Source organism: Hemibagrus wyckioides, linkage group LG28, assembly GCF_019097595.1.
Source record: "Hemibagrus wyckioides isolate EC202008001 linkage group LG28, SWU_Hwy_1.0, whole genome shotgun sequence".
NCBI lineage: Eukaryota > Metazoa > Chordata > Actinopteri > Siluriformes > Bagridae > Hemibagrus > Hemibagrus wyckioides.
In genome coordinates, this window is record NC_080737.1 from 16,019,497 (window position 1) to 16,038,306 (window position 18,810).

At 38.9% G+C, this 18,810-nt stretch overlaps 1 protein-coding gene across 9 annotated transcripts in view; it reads left to right on the plus strand.

The window, feature by feature from the left end:
* The window catches only part of mast4 (microtubule associated serine/threonine kinase family member 4), a 98,633-nt gene that overhangs the window by 18,604 nt on the left and 61,219 nt on the right, over positions 1-18,810 (plus strand). For 8 of the 9 annotated variants that reach the window (XM_058382684.1, XM_058382685.1, XM_058382686.1 and 5 more), the window contains exons 2-3: positions 3,735-3,894; positions 6,094-6,221. In XM_058382684.1, coding sequence (XP_058238667.1) covers positions 3,735-3,894; positions 6,094-6,221 — 288 coding nt within the window. Of the gene's footprint in view, positions 1-3,734; positions 3,895-6,093; positions 6,222-17,811; positions 17,971-18,810 lie in introns of those variants that run through there. The other variant, XM_058382694.1, reaches the window with a different exon arrangement.

An 18,810-nucleotide genomic window follows, 5' to 3' on the forward strand; every position in this document is an offset into this window, starting at 1 on the left:
GAAAAAAAATGACCATAGGAAATATTAATAGTGAACAAAAAAACCCACACTATTTTATGTTTGAAGTTTTCTTTAGCATTTGTACAGTAACTGCCTTCATCTGCTTTTATATCCTCTGGGAAGCTTATAGATCCTCTCCTCTCATTACTTCCTGCTACAACTGTTTTAAGTCAGCTGTCACGCAGTAAACCGCCTTCATCTCAGCACATCTGACGACTGGGAGGCGAATGGGAAAACTTTTGACCCATTTGGTTCTTTTCAAAATATTTTTTTTATGTTGGTTTTGCGCTTTGTTGTTGTTTGTTGCAGAAAACATCTGTTTCTTTAAAATAAAATGAATAGGAATTATAAAACACATTTTATAGGTTGTTTTTCATTAAAAAAAGAAAAAATAAATTTAATGGGTATAAGGGTATAAGGGATTTAAAATAAATTTTTAATTAAAAAAAAATGTATGTATTTATTTAATTATTTATTTTATTTTATTTTATTTTAATAAGACAACAAGGCAAAGCCCTGAACTCAAGAAATTGTCATCTTCTATTGTCATTTTTTCCGCTGATTTTCTTTATTTTGGGTTTTTTTTTAAATGTAGTTTTGTTGCAGGACGTTTAAGGTTTTGTGGGTTTTATTTCTTTCTTTATTCTTTTTTTGTAGACAAAGCATATATTTTACTTTTCATATAGTTTAAATATATATATATATTTAAAAAAGGAAAATATTCAGATCTCTCTATGTCCAAAGCACTGCCAACTTACTAAATTGCAAATAAATAAATAAATAAAATAAAATAAATAAAAATAATAATAGTGACAAAAATTAGAATAGGTCTTTTACTGTTGCTACTAGGGATCTCTTAAAACGTTAAAAAAAAAAAAAAAAAAAAAAAAAAAAAAAAAAATATATATATATATATATATATATATATATATATATATATATATATATATATACAGGGGTTGGACAGTGAAACTGAAACACTGGCCAATTTAGTGTTGGAGGTTTCATGGCTAAATCTGACCAGCCTGGTGGCCAATCTTCATTGATTGCACATTCCACCAGTAAGAGCAGAGTGTGAAGGTTTAATTAGCAGAGTAATAGCACAGTTTTGCTTAAAATATTGCAATGCACACAACATTATGGGTGACAGAGTTCAAAAGAGGACAAATTGTTGGTGCACGTCTCGCTGGTGCATCTGTGACTAAGACAGCAAGTCTTTGTGATGTATCAAGAGCCACGGTATCCAGGGTAATGTCAGCATACCACCAAGAAGGACGAACCACATCCAACAGGAGTAACTGTGGACGCAAGAGGAAGCTGTCTGAAAGGGATGTCTGGGTGCTAACCCGGATTGTATCCAAAAAACATAAAACCACAGCTGCCCAACTCGCTGCAGAATTAAATGTGCACCTCAACTCTCCTGTTTCCACCAAAACTGTCCGTCGGGAGCTCCACAGGGTCAATGTACATGGCTGGGCTGCTATAGCCAAACCTTTGGTCACTTGTGCCAATGCCAAACGTCGGTTTCAATGGTGCCAGCAGCGAAAATCTTGGGCTGTGGACAATGTGAAACATGTATTGTTCTCTGATGAGTCCACCTTCACTGTCTTTCCCACATCCAGGAGAGTTATGGTGTGGAGAAGCCCCAAAGAACCCTAACCCTAACCCTTTGGGGTGCTTTGGAGGAGCGAGTCAGGAAACGTTTTCCTCCACCAGCATCATGTAGTGACCTGGCCACTATTCTGCAAGAAGAATGGCTCAAAATCCCTCTGGCCACTGTGCAGGACTTGTATCTGTCATTCCCAAGACGAATTGATGCTGTATTGGCCGCAAAAGGAGGCCCTACACCATACTAATGAATTATCGTGGTCTAAAATCAGGCGTTTCAGTTTCACTGTCCAACCCCTGTGTGTGTCTATATATATATATATATATATATATTTTGTAAAAAGCCACTGACTGCCCAAATCAAACAATAAATAATTAAATGAAATTAATCCCAAGACTTAAATATCCACATTTATTTTGTCTAATATTTATTTATTTATTTATTTATTTATTTACGGAAAACTCATCTTTATTTATTTCTCTGTTTATTTTAATGAAATTGTCTTTAGATTCCAGTCGACATTCTTTTCAGGTATGATAACTTTAATAATGGTGGTTTGTGGTTAGAGGAAAAAGAACAGTGTTGGCTCACCAGGCTCTGTGTCATGAACTCCTCTCAGTCTCTGGTTTGAGATTGTATTTTAAATACAGGAAACTTCCACTCTGGCTTAAAGCTTTCACAACTTTTTTTTCCACACAATGTGGTAGATTCATGCGCTCGACAAACCTCAGCTGATCAAATGAGCAGCAGGCAGGATTCCCTGCAGGGGAAATGGAGAGGGCAGGCCACTGAAAGACTTTTGGGTGTTCCCTGTTCCAGTCGTGTTTACGCTCGTCTGCTGGAGGATTTTCCTCTACTGTTATCCCACTGAGAGTCTTTTCTCATCCGGACACAGGTTCCTTTCAACTTGTCCAAACAATACGATTAATAATGGGCTGTTATGTTGCATCATGTGGAGCAGCATCACGGACGTCGACAATAGCAGACTTGCTCTGGCCCTGAGGCAGGTTTTGCTTTGAATCTGAACTGAAAGGGTTTTTTTCCCTTCTATTGTCGCAGTAAGCCTCAGTGTAGCGCATGCGTCTAGCCGTCACACCGTAGTGGTGAATTTTGACGTTTGGAATGTCGAGAAAAAAATAATGATGCCTTTTTAAAGAAAGGTACAATCAGGGCTAGCTGCTATAAATGCGCTAGCGTGACTCAAGCCCTTCCTCAGTGTTTGCCATTGACATCATCGTCTCATTTACAGTTAACAAAAGGCTTAAAGTGGATTATTACGTATTTGACTTTTGTGGAAGCGAGAACAACAGCACCACCGATGCTTGTAAACAGAAATGCGCCTCATTATATGAATGAAGTGAGGCTGATTTCTTTCTAGCTCAGACTGGACATTCACACAGCGCAGCACTGGCAGGTTGGAATGTCCGTGAAGTGGGATCTAGATTTTGTTTGATTTGAAGGAATTTATTGCAGCTTGCTTTATTGACGTTACACATAAAAATTCATCATTACCTCATCTTGCAGTTCTTAAACCTCGTATGTTAAGTCGTATTATCATGGTAGAGGAGTTAGTTCTTTTATGTTAGGTGCGTAAAACTTTGCATTTCAGTTCAAAACAGAATATGTTGAAAACACACACACACACCAGTATTTTGAGTGTGTCTGTGTGAATCCGTGTGTGTGTGAGCGTGTATATAGGAGAGTGTGTGTATAAGTGTATACAGGGGTGTGTTTGTGCAAATATGTATGAGTGTGTGTGCGAGTGTGTTTACATGATTTTGTGTGTACGAGTGTGTATAGGAGTGTGTGCGCACATATATATGGGTGTGTGTATGAGTGTGTGTATGAGTGTGTGCGCGCATGTGTATACACGAGTGTGAGTGTGTGTGTATAAGTGTGTGCGCAAGTATGTATATGAGTGTGTGCATGTGTGTGTACATGAGTGTGTATATGAGTGTGTGTGCACCTGTATGTACGAGTGTCTGAGTGTGTATGAGTGTGTTTCTGTGCGTGTGTGTACATGAGTGTGTGTGCAGGAGTGTATATGATTGTGTTGTGTGTGTGTGTGTGTGTGTGTGTGTATGAGAGTGTTCTGTTTCTAACTTCTACCTTTTCCATCCCTCAGCTGGATAACATCCTGTCTCCACCCCCACTGCCTTTCTGTAAGACCAGTAACCCTGAGGTGTGCTCCAGCTCCAGCTTCGGCCTGGCGCACAAATTCACCCGTCAGCTGAGCGAAGATGGCAAACAGCTCCGTCGAGGGAGTCTGGGCGGAGCGCTAACGGGTAACTGCACAAGTGTTACACCTCTGACATATTAACAGCACTCTAATGGATGCGTAATACTCAGTTTAATTACAAACGACTTCATTAAATGCGCTTATAAGCAGTTAAAACCAGTCAGTAATCACATGCTAACACGCTGTCTGAACAATCCCATTAGGTATTTTCATTCAGTAATCAAGGTTTTTTAAATCCAACTAACAAAAATAAGCTGTAATTAAACCATTACTCAAGTTAGACGAAATTATATTTTGTAAACAAACAGCTAATGTGTCATTTTAAACAAGGGTTCAATTCACGCTAGCTACCGCTACGCTCATGTATTTTGCCGATGTATTAGCAGAGGTTGATTTTTCCCACCTATTTTGTTTAGGACAATCAAATGCATATCAGATGCATACGGAATGAATTATAACAATTATTTTTCAATGTTTAAATGAAAATATTTACAAAATACTATCTATATATATATATATATATATATATATATATATATATACTACAAAATTACTAAAAATGTGTCTATAGCCTTCACAAAAACGTAGAAGCATCAATTTTGGCTCTAAATCTCAGCCTGTTGGAACCTGTATTGCATTGAGCTGAAACACTGCCAGTGTCCTTGAGTGTTTTAGAGAGAGAGAGAGAGAGAGACAGAGACAGAGACAGAGAGAGAGAGCATGAGAGACTGAGAGAGAGAGAGCATGAGAGACTGAGAGAGAGAGAACATGAGAGACTGTGTGAGAGAGAGAGAGCATGAGAGACTGTGTGTGAGAGAGAGAGAGAGAGAGAGAGAGAGAGCATGAGAGACAGAGAGAGAGAGAGAGAGAGAGCATGAGAGACTGTGAGAGAGAGAGAGAGAGAGAGAGAGAGAGAGAGAGACAGATGATTAATAGATATTTCACACTACTTTGACAAATGACTCTGAGGAAACTCCTCCACAGCTTTCCTTCCTCGTATCCTGTTTTCACCCTATTACCTATATAAGTAGCCTGGCTGGCACACACACACACACACACACACACACATTGTGAAACAGTGTGTCTTGAAGCTAAATAAGATTTTTATTTGATTAACTTTCATTCTCTTTCAGCGTTAACAATGCTAGTGTGAGTTTTGTTTTGTTTATTAAAAATAGCTTGAAGTGTTGCATCTGTGCCAGTTTCTCTTTTGGCTGCAGCACAAGCGACACAATGCGTTCAACACGTTTCAGGAAGGTGTGTCCGTGAGCCGTATTTATTCGAGTATCAACACACAAACCTGCGCTGGGTTTTTTGCTAATAGCTCCCTGAAGTGCGTTTACTAAAGGAGTGAAAGCAGTAAAGCAGCACTGCGGCTAACATTAAAGCTAAAGGCTACCGGTTTACACGATATAATAGTTAGCCTAATGCTAGCGAACCTGCCTAATGGTTGGCACAATTTAATCTCTAGCCTAATGTTAGCTAGCTAGCTAGCAACACTGCTTACTAGTTCAATCTCTTGTTTAATGTAACCTAGCTATTTATCTAAATCTGTCTATCTATTTATCTAAATCTAGTTAACTGAGCTAGCTTGCCTAGCGGTTGACATAATTCAATCTGTAGCCTAATGTTAGCTAGCTTGCTAGCACACTTGCTTACTAGTTGACATAAATCAGTCCCTTGCGTAATGTTAGCTAGCTAGCGGAGGTTTCTGTCCGTCTCGAAATCCACATCACAAGCGAATAGAGCTTTCTTTCTTTCTTTCTTTCTTTCTTTCTTTCTTTCTTTCTTTCTTTCTTTCTTTCTTTCTTTCTTTCTTTCTTTCTTTCTTTCTTTCTTTCTTTCTTTCTTTCTTTCTTTCTTTCTTTCTTTCTTTCTCAAATCTAGCTAGCAAACTTGCCTAACGGTTAAGATAATTCACTCTGTAGCCTAATGTTAGCTAGCTTGCTCGCGTACTTGCTTATTGTTTGACATAAATCAGTGTCTTGCCTAATGTTAGCTAGCTAGGGGTCCTCACGGATTCTTTTTTTTTTTTCCTCAGAATTTCTTACATTTTGGATTCTTGCATCTCTCTCTCTTTTTTTAAACAGATTGACTGACGAGTTTGTGGCACTTTAACGTGTAAAGACCTTGCTGACTAACAGCCTCCAGATGCTTAAGCTTGAAAATCTATTTTTAGCACTTGTATGTGATTTCTTTAAAGGGTCACTGGCCTGCCGTGTAACGCTAATGTTGATATTTTTAGGGAAGTACCTGTTGCCTTACATGTCGGCTCAGCAGGCGTGGCCCGCCTCGGGGACGGAGAGCTCCAACCTGATGCGTATGCGCTCCCAAAGCCTCGGGAAGTCGGCTCCATCCCTCACTGCCAGCCTGGTATGTTTCAAACATTTCAGCTTTTGGATTATTTTTACCTCCGAATTGCAGCACTCTTATCTTTTATTTTCATTTAAGGATCATTGTAAAGTTTGCTCTGTGCTCTCTGTCTGTCTGTTGGGTGTCTGTTTAGCTGTCTATCTGCGTCACTTCTGTCTGTCTGTCTGTTGGGTGTCTGTTCAGCTGTCTATCTGCCTCACTTCTGTCTGTCTGTCTGTCTGTTGGGTGTCTGTTTAGCTGTCTATCTGCCTCACTTCTGTCTGTCTGTCTGTCTGTCTGTCTGTTGGGTGTCTGTTTAGCTGTCTATCTGCCTCACTTCTGTCTGTCTGTCTGTTGGGTGTCTTTTTAGCTGTCTGTCTGTCTGTCTGTCTGTCTGTCTGTCTGTCTGTCTGTTAGGTGTCTGTTTAGCTGTCTATCTGCCTCACTTCTGTCTGTCTGTCTGTCTGTTGGGTGTCTGTTTAGCTGTCTATCTACCTCACTTCTGTCTGTCTGTCTGTTTAGCTGTCTATCTGCCTCACTTCTGTCTGTCTGCCTGTCTGTCTGTTAGGTGTCTGTTTAGCTGTCTATCTGCCTCACTGTCTCTCTGTCTTGTCGTCTGTATATCAAGCAGACTGGAAATCTCTCTATTTATCTGTCTGTCTACTGCCTTACTGTCTGTCTCTCTACCATCTGATCCCCTGAGTCTGACTGTTTACTCGACATCTATGTGTCTCTGTTTATCCGTCTGTCTGCTTTATGATTTTCTTTCTTTCTTTCTTTCTTTCTTTCTTTCTTTCTTTCTTTCTTTCTTTCTTTCTTTCTTTCTTTCTTTCTTTCTTTCTTTCTTTCTTTCAGCTCTTTGACTCTTCTTTCGGAGCTGTAGATTGTGTGGTTAGTCACAAGGAGGTGCTGTTGTCTAAACAGTGAACAATGCAGCCTCGTGCGCTCCACTCTGTCTTTTCGATCGCCTCAGTGCTGTGATGGAAAACAAGCCGTTCTTTCACTAAAACACAATGAACACATGGGCTGCTGCTGAAACCGTATTCATCTGTCAATAAAGCCGAGGTTTCTGTCTGCCTCGAAATCAAGAAGCACCTCACAAACGAGGGAGAGAAAGGAAAACACAAATCTCTGAATAACACAGATTCATCCTAGGAGGAGGTCTGGTCCATTCTAGTCAGTTCTTAGTTTAGACAATTTTATTTTATTCCTTTCAGAAAATTGTTTTTTTGTTGTTGCAAAACCAGTGCTTTTGTTTGTTTCTCTGTTTACTCTGTTTACCTGTCTCACTCTCAGCACTCTCTTATCTCTTATTTTCATTTAAGGATCATTGTAAAGTTTGCTCTGTGCTCTCTGTCTGTCTGTTAGGTGTCTGTTTAGCTGTCTATCTGCCTCACTTTTGTCTGTCTGTCTGTCTTATCGTCTATATAACAAGCAGACTGGATATCTTTCTATTTATCCGTCTGTCTACTTTCTTACTGTCTCTCTAGTTAACTATCTGATCCCCAGTCTTTCTTTCTTTCTTTCTTTCTTTCTTTCTTTCTTTCTTTCTTTCTTTCTTTCTTTCTTTCTTTCTTTCTTTCTTTCTTTCTTTCTTTCTTTCTTTCTTTCTCCCTGTTCTTTCTTTCTTTCTTTCTTTCTTTCTTTCTTTCTTTCTTTCTTTCTTTCTTTCTTTCTTTCTTTCTTTCTTTCTTTCTTTCTTTCTTTCTTTCTCCCTGTTCTTTCTTTCTTTCTTTCTTTCTTTCTTTCTTTCTTTCTCCCTGTTCTTTCTTTCTTTCAACCAATTTGCTATTCCATCTTTCTCTCCTTTCTTGTGGTGTGTGTGTGTGTGTGTGTGTGTGTGTGTGGCTTTATCTGTCCATTGCATGTCCCTGCATCTAAACCAGGCTCAGTGAAAGTCAGTGTAGTCTCACTAGGCCATGTGGCTTTATATGGACTGCCCCTGAATGACTAATGCGTCCCCACAACCTCGTTTCCTGTGGTTTCTGAGGACCACAAAGAGCAGAAGATGTGCTGGGAATGTTAGTGATTTTCCGAAAAGCAGTGATTTATGTGCAACACTGGAATGCTATTCCACATGTGTATCCATAGGAAGCTGATTGTTATCTCTGAATATGTTGTGAAGTTCACAGACACAGGATGCCCTGCTGGACTTTTGAAACTCTATGAAGTCTAGAAGTAAAGAGGCTGCAGGGGTCTCGCTCTCAGAGTCAGACTCTGATCATCTAAAATATCTATTCGATTGCAGACATTTAAAACATTTCTATCCTACTATTTATTCTTTTAAGTACCAATATAAACTTGTTTTTTTGTTTGTCTATTCTGCTGTATATCCTTTAAGCTGACTGATTACTTGTCTGTCTGTTTGTCTGTCTGTCTGATTATCTACCTGCCTGTCTGTCTGTTTGTCTGTCTGTCTGATTACCTGCCTGTCTGTCTGATTACCTGCCTGCCTGTCTGTCTCATTTCCTGCCTGTCTGTCTACCTGTCTGTCAGATTACCTACCTGCCTGCCTGTCTGTCTGTCTGTTTGTCTGATTACCTGCCTATCAGTTTGTCTGATTACTTGTCTGTCTGTCTGATTACTTGCCTGTCTGCTTGTCTGTCTGTCGGATTACTTACCTACCTGTCTGTCTGTCTGTCGGTTTACCTACCGGTCTGTCTGTCTGTCTGTCTGATTACTTGCCTGTCTGCTTGTCTGTCTGTCGGATTACCTACCTGTCTGTCTGTCTGTCTGTCTGTCTGACTATTTGTGTTTTTTCCCTAATAACATTATTAATTATATTAAAATCTCCATGATGTCCAGTTTGATCCTGAGCTCAGGTTACTGTCTTTGTGGCCTTTTTGGCTTTCCATAAGTTGGCTTGGGTTTCCACTGGGTTTATTGGTTTCTTCCGTCCTCCAAAAAACATGATAATACATGGATTAGCTTCGTGCCCAGTGTTCCTGGCACAGGCCTCACTTTCTACCATGACCCTGTCTAAGAACTATTGAAGAATGAACAAATGTGTGTATTTTATATATGTAAAAATATATACAGTTGTTTTGGTTAACGCTGGCTAGCTATGAAGTTCATTCCCAGTTCAGGCAAATCTTGATCTTGCGATTGTGGAAATTTGTGTATTGATTTTTTTTCTACACTTAGCTTGCAAAAACATCATAACCTTTCTGTCTATGAAACTCTGGCCTGGCTGTGTGCCATTTCATTTTCTGGCTTGAGTCCTGACTGTAAATGGAAAGTGGACGTTTTCCAGGACACACAGTAAGCCAAGTGTTTATTACTTATATAGTGCGCTGACTCTTTGGTAGTAATTTCAGATGTGTTTAAGTATCTTAGGATCTTATTCATGGGTTAACAGATTGGGTCTGCTGTATCTGTCTGTGGTGGTGAAGCAGGAACTTTGGAAGCAAACAGGAACAGGTTTGTAGTTGAAGCTCTGTGTTTACTGGTTAATCTAAACATAGGCATTGGAAATGAGGATTATTGGGCTTACTCTTGGTGATATGATGAGGAGCTTGAAAATTCTTGAGAATCTTGGCGTAAAGTCGCTGTTGTTTAAAGGAGACCTTGGTTGGCTACTGGTACAGCTTTATCAGGCATGTCTCACTGGATGGAGAGCTTGGGGCAGATGCAGGACCCACCATAGTGATTACATGTCATATTTGACTTCATCTGGGGATCTATCCATCTGTGGCTGGGGATAGAAGCCTGAACTGGACCTTCTCAGCCTGCAAACCCCCACCATTAGAAGTGCACAGAAAATAAATGATTGATAATAATGACTTAGTACTGAAACAACATGCTGATATTCTCAGTTCTGTCTTTTCACATTGGTTTGCATCTTCTATGGAGGTTTTTTGCCCTCAGCTCGAGCCCCTTCATTTCTTTTGCACCACATTCTGAGCCATGGGGCAAATGCTCTAAATATTTCATATACACACATCTTCTGTCTCCTCACAGCCACCCTCTCAGTCCTCTTCTCAAAGCCCCTTTGTCCTCTCCCCGTCCCCTGACCATGATCTCATCCCTCCCTGAGCGAGCATGATGAACTGCAAGGAGACGATCATTGGGACATTTTATCCTCACACATACATAATCAGTTCAACCCCCACACTCAAATCCCAAGTATTCTAAGAGGAACCATGAACCTGATCTCAGATCAGATTGCAGTTTTAAAAAAAGGAGCTTCTGTAGCTGCCTCGTCCTTCACGAGTATGATTAGCTTTGGTAGAAAAATCAATACAGTCTCCCCAGGGCTGATATGGAGATAAAAAAGCCATAATCCTGAGAGCCTTCCTTTATTACCCTGGTCAGAATTGTCCTTCATTGATAACTGTGTGTACTCTTGGCTTTAACATGGATTCTTCAGTATGACCACCATGACGGACCTGGAGTTTTTCTGTTTCTGTTTCAGTTCAGGATTGTATTCAGATTTGCATCTTGGTACCAATTACTCTGTGTGAATATGGTCAGATTCAGATTTTTATGTAATATGTAGGTGACAAATTTTCTTCTTCTTCTTCTTCTTCTTCTTCTTCCTCTTCTTTATCTTCTTGTCAGATTGCCCTACAGTACTGTTCAATCCTGTCTTCTCACAGTTGACTGTTACATAATAGTATGTTTTTATGAACATTCCCCTTTTAGAAGTAGTGACAGGTTGGGGGTTCATGCCCCAGCATTGCCAACTTGTATGTTGAGCTCTTCAGCAGCTGACCCTTGACCCTATCTACTCAAGGGGCATCTTATCAAGGCTGAACCTGCACTCTGTCCCCAGGCTCCTAAGGTTCCTGACTACCTGGGGTAGGGGAAGCAAGAATAACTGTACTGTAACATATATGGGGCAAATATAATCCTTGTTCTTGTTCTTCTTCTTCTTCTTCTTCTTCTTCTTCTTCTTCTTCTTCTTCTTCTTCTTCTGTCTTTTGTTTCTTTTGATAATCTTTGGCTGGAGGTATCATCCTTTCCCCCCAATGCCGGTCTTCTCAGTTCTTTTTTCTCCGGTCTCCAATAACATGTCCTTTGTCAGATAGCCCTACAGTACTTTTCTGTCTTGTGACGTCTTCAAGCCCCAGCATCACCATGTGCACTGTTGAGTTCCTGAGCAGCTGACCCTTGACCCTATCTACTCAAGGGGTACTCTTATCATGGCTGAACCTGCACTCTGTCTCCAGGCTCCTAAGGTTCCTGACTAACTGGGGTAGGGGAAGCAAGAATAACTGTGCTGTAAAATATATACTTTCAACAACGTACAACAAAATCAGCCAATTTAAAAACCAAGGATTTCCAGTATCCCCAACATACATCATGTCCATGCCTATGAATTTTTCCACTGTCCTCGTACGGCCAATTGAGAGGGTCAAACGGAAATTGCTTTTGATATTTGCTTTCGAAAGGCTGACGCAAAAAAACCAAAAAGCTCCAGCCATTAATAAAGGGGTCGTATGAAGGAGCTGACACAGGAAAGTGAACTGCATGCTATCGTTCGCAGACGGAGCTAAATAGGATCTGTCAGTCTGATGAAGTGGGAGCACTTGAGGGGCGGTCAACTCTGTCTCTGAACGTTTTCTGTTGGGAACATCATTACACGTGACGCTGTTTTTTCTCTACTTGAATACCGGCATTAGACTGTCAGGTATCATGTATATTTAAATCATGACAGGCTAGTTAACTGTTTTGGTTGAGACTAGGGATACATCAATGCATTTTTCTCAGACAAATAACATTTTTTCTTGTACTTGATACCAATACCGATATTAGTAACATACTGACTATTAATCGATTTGGGACGTCGAAGATTTTATTTAGCTGAGTTCCTGGTGGCCTGGATGCAATGAAAGCTAGCTAGTAGGCTTGAATTTTAAAATAAATTACCCAGCATTAGCTAGCTTGTAGGAGTTACTTTGGATTGCAGTTAAGAAGAAATAGTTTTTTCTCATGTAGGGCTTCTGTACATAGAGTAAATATTGCTGTTCATTGACTCAGAATCCGTAGACAGTGACCAACGTTGGGCAGGTGGAGTCTTATCCTGGGGTGTAGTCTAGCATCCATCTTTTGGAGAGATTCATGATGGGTAGATGGGTAAACTTATGGTAGTACAAAATTTGCACTTGTGACACGTCAGTGTTTCTATAGTAACAACGAATACAGGGATGTGTATAGTCGATGCTCCACATTAAAGTAAATAGCTTGCACTTGTTGATATTGTAAGGGTTTTTTTTTTTGTTAAGAGATGTTTATTTAACATTTATGGAAGAAGTTTCCAGTGTCAGCACTTTGTTACAATCAGAGTGGAAGCTGTACCTTTTAATTTCACCAACATCTGGAAAATCTGTAAGTGGTAGTAGGAGTTTCACGGACATTCTTCGATATTTTATGGAACATTAAATTGGTAAAAAGTACGTCATTTTTGATAAATAAAAAAAAAAAAAAAAAAGAGATGCAGGAGAAATAAAAGACTTTTGGTTGTTCATTTTTTTATTACTTCATAAACGAAAAAATAAAAATAATAAATAAATACACATTAATAAAAAAAAAAACATAATTAAATAAATAAATAGAACATAGCAGGTTCTATAAGAGCTGATATTTTCACTCATCTAACATTATTTTGTTTTATTTATTTATTTATTTATTTATTTATTTATTTATTTATTTATTTATTTTCCGCCTGCCTAGGAAGAATTTGCTGCAGTAATGTTCCTAGCAATGAAGTAGTAGCAGATGTTATTTTTTTTTTTTGAGGAGTAAATGAGCCCGGTATTGGAAAGATCCTCAATACCAGTACACAGTTTCATTTCCGAAGGTGAAATTCCCCTGTTTTCTGCTGAGATTCAGTCATGATGCACCCATACTGTGCAGCACATCAGGTTTATCCTCATATTTGATGCGACACCGAAAGGTAAGGTGGTCAGGTGCGGGGCAGATTGTGTGCGCTCCACCCCGAAGACACTCAATCAACCCTCACCGCAGGGCATCTTTGCTCCTTTAAGCCCTTCTCACATTTGACCTCTCTCTCTCTCTCTCTTTTCACTTTCTTTCATTTTTCCTTTCTTCTTCCCCACCGCTAAACCTTCACATATCCCTTTAAGATTAGTAGTTTGAGCACATGGCCCAATTCATCCCCCCAGTTTATATTCCCCCTCCTCCAGCTTTTCCGGCTTGGCATGTTATTTTGCTCACTTCAGAGACCGGACACGTGCCTCCTAAACGAGTTTCCTAGTGTGTGTTTCCTGCAGATCTGCACAAAACACAAGAAAACACAAGGAAAGAGGGCAAATTATCGCGTTTTACCAATGAAGTCATTTCCAGAATGTGTTTTCCCAAAATCCCTGTGCTGGCCGGCGTTTCCTTCAAACGTACTCATTCACCAGGCAGCGCTTTCCGAGTCGTTCTGTGTTTCTGCATTCATACCACATCTCAGGGAGCGTTTCTGACGGCAAAATGAAACAAATGACCTCGATCCCGGTGTGCGGTTTTTCTTATTGGTTTTTTTCTTTTGTTCTTTCTTGACTTCAAAACATATCCTGTGTTCATGCTGCTGAGTTAAATAAGACCAGATGGCTTTAAGTTCCTGGTTGGATGATTATGTATAAACAATTAGTGATGCCACGATAGAAGAATCTCGATAGTTGATACAAAAACCCAAACACTCAAACACCTGAATACAGACTATGAATAGAGAAAATAAATAGAATGATGGCATGTGATGTTCAAGTACGCAAGAACGGCAGGAAATCGCATCCTTCATCATTCAAGTAATTTTAGGAATTTTAGAGTGTTTGGCGGAGTCTAATCGGTGGAATTGATGCATTCGCGTCACATCATTTGGTTTAGTGTAGCTAAACATAAAGGATACGGAGAAATGTAAGCTCCAGAGCTGAAAACATTCTCGTTAGACATTTTCACACAGTGGTCAGAAATACAGCAACGAATAAAGATAAATGTCTCCGAAGTTCGTGTACGAATCTCAGAAATCACCTGAACATCAAGCTGATGCACAAATCTTTATCTTTCAGGTTGTAAATCTTTACGGAAAAGAGCTGTTCTTAATATAACTAGATGCTAAGTTTAGAAATGACCATCATTTTTCAGATTTGTGGGAAAATTCCTAAATTAAAAAAAATCGAAAATTCTTCGAAGTAGCTATGACTTCATGTCGTATCATTCCGAAAAGCTTCTATGACAGATTCACAGACCCATTTATGTCAGTTTGGAAATGCATGAAATCACTTTTATTTTTAAAATTATTATTTTTTTTTGTCTTAAAATCTGGATTTTCTTTGTTCACAACCTAAAAGCTCAATTTCTAGATGACCTGCAGGGGTGAAATTTTACATTTTTATACAAATCTCTATTTAGAACTAGGGGAAATTTTTAAAATGGTTAATTGCTTGTTTTATGATATAATAAAAAAGGTATAAATAATTTGTAACTGTGAAAAAAATAGAATATTTTCTTTATATTTTCTTATATTTCCATAATCACGTTAAGACCAGACGCTACAGGTGAAGAAGATCCTTTTAAACTGATGATATTCATTTAAAAAATGAATCATATAAAATGAATCATTTAAAAAATCAATTATACACTATATAAAAATAGAATAAAAATAAATAATAATAGAATAGATAGGAATAGATAAATAAATATAAAATATAAGAAAATACAGTTTAAATAGAAATGTAAAACTAGAATATAAAATATAAGAAATAATTTAAATAAAAATGTAAACATAGAATATAAAATATGAGAAAATACAGTTTGAATAGAAATGTAAAACTAGAATATAAATATAAGAAATACAATTTAAATTAAAATATGAAACTTGAATATAAAATATAAGAAATTTTTCAATAAAAATGTAAAAATAGAATATAAAATAGAATAAATAATATATATAACGTGAAACTGGAATATAAAATATAAGAAATACATTTGAAATAATAATGTAAGTCTAGAATATAAAAATATGAGAAATGCGCTAGAAGAAAAGAAGAATCTACAATAAAAAAAATCCGATTATATAATAAGAAAAAGAAAAAATCAATTATACACTATATAAAAATAGAATAAAAATAAATAATAATAGAATAGATAGGAATAGAACAAGCAGAGTTTATATCTGTTTGTTTAGATCAAAATGTATTTGTTTAAATAAATGCAGATTTTTTTAAATGAATATCGTCAGTTTAAAAGGATCTTCTTCACCTGTAGCGTCTGGTCTTAACGTGATTATGGAAATCGGCTCTGCGTTTTTGGATCCGAATGAAAAAAAAAAAAGACACGGAAAGACACGGCCCTGACCTTGAAATAGCTGTTCAATAAGCAGGATGGTTCAAGCCTGGCTGATGAGACGGAGAGAAAGGATGTCGGAGCTGCTTAATATTTACAGACTGTTGAAGTGAGCGATAGAGTGTTAGAGCGAGAGACGGTGAATAAATCGACTCGAGCTGCGTGTGAAATCTGTGGATGGAAATTTCTCACTTCTTTTTCCTGACTGAAATGATTTTTCTGATGGACTTGAATTCGCAAGCAGGGAAAGCCTTGAAATTCTTCTTAGCAGTGAGTGAAAAGATCTCGAGCAGAAAAGTCACGTAGTCTTTTCAGCTGTAAGGTGTAGGATGAGTCTGGGAAGTGTTGTAGGAAGCTTTTCTGTGCATCACGGATGTAAAGACTGATTGCTTTTGACCTCTTTCATCGGTAAACATCACCGGATGCTTTTTGGTTTCCGCATCATTTTGTTGCGTGTCTGATGAACATCAACTGATCTCAAAATCGGTTGCTAGCTTTATTTTTGTAATGTGTCTCGGGGCTTAAAGACGTTTTCTTGATTTTAAGGTATGCTAAATATTGGGTTTGGTCAAGATTTGTAATAAATAAATAAACAGGGGTTCCCCAACCTTTATTGTACCATGGACCAGTTTGATATCAGACCATTTTACCTCGACCCGGGGGTTGGTGGGTGGGTGGCTGGGGGTTTGGGGGGAGTTGTGACATTTGTTTTGGGTCATTTTAGTGTGGGTTAGCTTGCGGACTTACTGATATATGGAAAAACCCGCGAATGAGTCAAATGTGGGAGTGTGGCACGGTTGGAAGTGGCAATTTTTAGAAATAAAATATATATAATTTTAAGTTATATTTATTTATATATATCATCATATTCTGAGGTCGCTGATTAGCAGAACTGTTGATCTAGAAAAATGAAACGCACCAAATGACACTGAAGCTGCTTTCACATTAAATCTGGTCGTCGTAGTAATTTATTATTTATCGGAAATTTCCAGTGTTTGTTGGAAAAGTCCAGTAGTTTCTAAAAATTCTCGAACCGACAAGCAATCCGGCGTGTGAAGGGTTTTCCCAGGCCGCCTAACACTCTTTCTCCAATCTATTTCATACTATTATTTATATATATATTATTTATTTATTTATTTATTTTAAAGAAGATCCGTGCTCAGCCCACATCATCATGAAACCTCCAGGAAAAAAAACCCTGTTTGTTTTGTCTTGCTAAGGTCTCTCTTTTATTGCTCTCTCTCTCTTAATGAACAAATTTTTAACTAAAAATTTATTTTATTCTGTATTGTTATTATTTTGTTTTTGTATTGTATATGGACCTTAGAAAACCTTTTTTTTTTTTTAATTGTTTGATTTGTCGGATTTTTATTGAATTTTTAATCCGTATGGATATTTGATGTGAAATTGCCATTGAAGCTTTGAAGTTATGGCAATAAACGCAAACAGAAAAACAAACAGAAATTAAAAAACAGTTGAGTTTGAATTTAATACTTACAAAAATGTAAAAAAAAAAAAAAATCGTTTTATTTATTTATTTATTTTATAGTTTCTTTATGGATTTTTCTCTCAGCACGTGGAAACTTGTTGAATTTCCCCTCTGTGGTAATTACACGTGTAATAAATAGCTTGTTAATAGCGTCTGCATTTCTTAAGCCATGTTGTATTCCTCCGGTCGAGGACGTTGACCTTGTTGCTATTATTAGAGCGACGGAAATCAAATTTGTTCCCAGTTCCTTCTTGTTTCTCAGGCTCAGTGCCTGAAGTTCAGCTCTCGGGGTTCACATTTCCCAGTTCATGGCTACTTTCTCTCCTCTGACCTACGCCTCTTATCTGTGAGGCCCAGAGCAGGAGTAGAGGGCAAACGGGAGGGCCGGTGTCTCGATCGCGCCTCGGTCACTCTATTGACGAGCCGTCGCTGCGTGGACAGGATGCCAGCTGCATTGTCTCACAGTGGCAGAACAATGCAGCGCAGGATTTCCTGTCTATTCCGTCTGCCTGAAAGCCAGCCTCCCTTCATCTCCACCATTACTGCATGCATTACAGAGGACATGAATCACTCGAGCACGTTTTTTTTTCCTGAATTACTAACATCTCCTTTTATCGCATTTACTTCCTTTCCTTCTCTCTCTCTCTCTCTCTCTCTCTCTCACACACATTGCTCTGAACTTCCAGGAAAGGACGGCTGGCACAAGAGAGAGGGGGCGGCGTCAGCTGACTGTCCCCCTCCAATCAGATAAGTCCTGATGTAAGTGTTTAGCAGCTGCTGAGATAGGATTGGCGTGCTCAGAGGACTTGTGCACCAGTAGCACAGGCAGAGAGTGCAGCATGGTTCGCTGAGAGATAGAGCGAACGTGTGTGTGTGTGTGTGTGTGTGAGAGAGTGTGTGAGGGAGAGAGAGAGAGAGAAGGAGAGAGGGCGAGCTTAGTTCCTCTCCAGCATGGACGAGTCCAGCATTCTGAGGAGACGAGGGCTACAGGTAGGAGATGTTTAACTCTGTGTGTGTGAGTGTGAATATGCATGGGACTGTGTGATCCTCAGCCTGGAGTTTTCACAGCTTTCACGTTAACACTCGGAGGTGCTGCATGAATAGTAATCCGGTGGTGTCGTGAGCTGGTGGGTTGATGGAGTTGCAGAACAGCAAGAGATGCACAAAAGATAAACACACGACTGCGCCGGGGATTTCGGTTTCTGCTTCTCCGTACAGCTGATTTTTGGGTGTCAACTTTCTCAACTTGACTGATACGGTTCTTACATCGCAGGGTTCGTTCTGCTGTTGTAGTGAAGTGAACTATTGCAGTGAGGAGGGTTCACACTGGCAGTTTAGTCTGAATCAGAGCAGGTTTATGTGATAGATTAGCTGTCATGTGGTACAGAACCCGAGACTACCTGTAAGAGGGGGTGTGAGTTCGGTTGAACGGGAACTTTTCTGATTCCTGTGAATGTGAACGCAACTCGTACTCCGATCCGGATTTGTCCAGGAAGTAAAGTAGCCTCTGTGTGTGTGTTTGTGTTTTAACAACTTCATTAGTTTCCACAACACACATGTTGCATGAGTGACAGGAGAACATGACTGAGCCACAGAAGAGATATGTGAGATGCCTTACTGCACACTAAAATAATAATAATAAAAAAAAGGTGATGTGCGTTTCTGATGATGTAAAATAAACACACATGCGCTTAATGGAATCAACTACTGGAATCTAAAACCAGACACTTGGATTCAGACCACAACAAACGAGCGAGTGTAAAAAGGCAAATTTACAATATGGACATGTTTCAGGAAACTGAAGATCGTAAATTGGTTGTTTTTATGCTA